This window comes from Condylura cristata, unplaced genomic scaffold (assembly GCF_000260355.1).
Source record: "Condylura cristata isolate star-nosed mole 26May11 unplaced genomic scaffold, ConCri1.0 scaffold00003, whole genome shotgun sequence".
Taxonomy (NCBI): Eukaryota; Metazoa; Chordata; class Mammalia; order Eulipotyphla; family Talpidae; genus Condylura; species Condylura cristata.
Window position 1 is genome coordinate 77,813,324 of NW_004567104.1, and position 1,791 is coordinate 77,815,114.

At 73.0% G+C, this 1,791-nt stretch overlaps 1 protein-coding gene across 1 annotated transcript in view; it reads right to left on the reverse strand.

Moving 5' to 3' along the window:
- Window positions 1-179: 179 nt before the first annotated feature.
- The window catches only part of PRDM15 (PR domain containing 15), a 6,518-nt gene continuing 4,906 nt past the window's right edge, over window positions 180-1,791 (reverse strand). Inside the window, exons 5-7 of the mRNA XM_012731011.1 lie at window positions 1,543-1,710; window positions 948-1,042; window positions 180-557 (exon numbers count right to left, since the gene is read on the reverse strand). Of these exons, the coding sequence (XP_012586465.1) occupies window positions 180-557; window positions 948-1,042; window positions 1,543-1,710 (641 nt within the window). The remainder of the gene's footprint in view (window positions 558-947; window positions 1,043-1,542; window positions 1,711-1,791) is intronic.

Below are 1,791 nucleotides of genomic sequence, written 5' to 3' on the forward strand. Positions count from 1 at the left end.
CCCCGGGCGGCTGCCGCTGTGCCTGGCGGGGAGCCACCCCGAAGCCCCCCTTCTCCGGACAGGGCGGTGAGCAGCACTTCGACCTCACCCTGGCGGGCTGACGCTCTCGGCGGAGTAGCAGGGAGCCGGCCTGGGCCCCTCATTCACCGTTGGTGGCCACAGGAGGAGCCCAGGAGGCCTCACTGCGTGGAGGTGGAGCTCCACCCTCGACGAGGGGGGGTGCCCAGGACCCCTCTGGCCCCTGCCCGCCTTGTCCCGGGGGCCCCGCCCGGCTCTAGGGGAGCACCAGGGCCTGAGGGGTGCCCGGCGGCCCTGCACAGCGCCCGCTTGTCCGCCGCCCCATCACGGGTGCCGCGGGCTCCACGCTTCGTGAGCAGTGAAGGCAGCGCCCTGGGCAGCACGGCCGAGGAGGACAAGCGCCTGACCTTGAAGTGGACGTGGATGTGGTCCCTGAGCACGTCCACGCGGAAGAACTTGCGGCCGCAGATCTCGCAGGTGTACTTCTTGTCGCCGTGGGTCAGCAGGTGCTTGTTCATGTTGCTCCGGCAGGAGAACACCTGCGCGGGCGGACAGCAGGGCTGCTCACCGGCGGGGACTCTGGCGGCCCGCTCTGGACACGGCATGAGTCGCTCCCCAAAGTCCAAGCCCGACTGCCTGGCACTGGCTGGCGGGCCCCGGGTCCCGGCGGCCTGCAGCTCCCCCCGGCCGGCCGCTCCTCCTAGCATGCGGCCTCGCCTGCACCCCAGGGACCCGGCTCAGGGACGCAGGGGTCGAGGGTGGGGAGCCCCAGGGAGGGCAGCAAAGGGGGACAGGGCCCACTCCCTGGGGACCCGCCTGCAGCGAGAGGTGGAACCGCCCGGTGGGAGTGAGGGGCCCGCGGCACAGGGCGACCCGAGCCTCCTCCCAGCCCGCTGGAGTTACCCCGCCCCGCCCCGCCCCGGGCTGACCTTGCCGCACACCGGGCAGCCTGAGGGCTCCTTCTTGTAGCGCACCGGGCTCTCGCCGCGGCTCTCCAGGTCCTCCCGCTTCACCCGCCGCACTCCTGCAACCCACCGCGAGGTCAGTGTCCACCCAACCTGTGGGCAGCCGGCGGACGCCGGGGTTGCCGAGGGTGGGCGGGAGGGGTGCAGCACGGGGTGACTCTAGCCCCGGGGCCCCCCGGCCTCAGCGCAGAGCCAGGGGTACCGAGCACCCGGGAGGGGCGCGGCCGGGCCCAGGAAGGACACTGGGGGCGGGCCGCCGCGGGCAGACGCCTGCTGCTAGAAAGCCGCCCACTGACCCTCGCGGACGAAGCGGCCGGGGCCAGGGCGAGCCGGCGGGTGGTGATGAGACGCCAGCTGCAGCGGCCTGCTCCTGGCTGGCCAGCGCTGGCGTGGGGGGCGGGGGCCGTAAGGGGAGAAAGTGGCTCCCCGGGCCTCCCGCACACGCCGGCCGGTTCGGACGTCGGCAGCCCCTCGGGGGCTGGCGTGGGCCCAGGGCCCGGCGCGCGGCACCTCCGGCCCTGCCCACCTGCGCAGTGACAGCGCTCGGCCGCCCGCTCACCCTCCAGGTGCCGCCGCTGGTGGTCCAGCATGACGTCCTTGCGGTAGAACATCTTGCTGCAGACCTCACACGCGAACTTCTTGTCGCCGTGCTTCTTCTTGTGCTTGGACAGGTTGCTGTTGGTGGAGAAGAACCTGAAGCACATCTCACACTGGAAGGTCTTGTCATCTGCGCAAGGGACCACACAGCCGCTCTCAGGGGCGCGGCCAGAGCCGGCCGGCCCGCGGACCGGAGCAGCGCGCTCCCCCG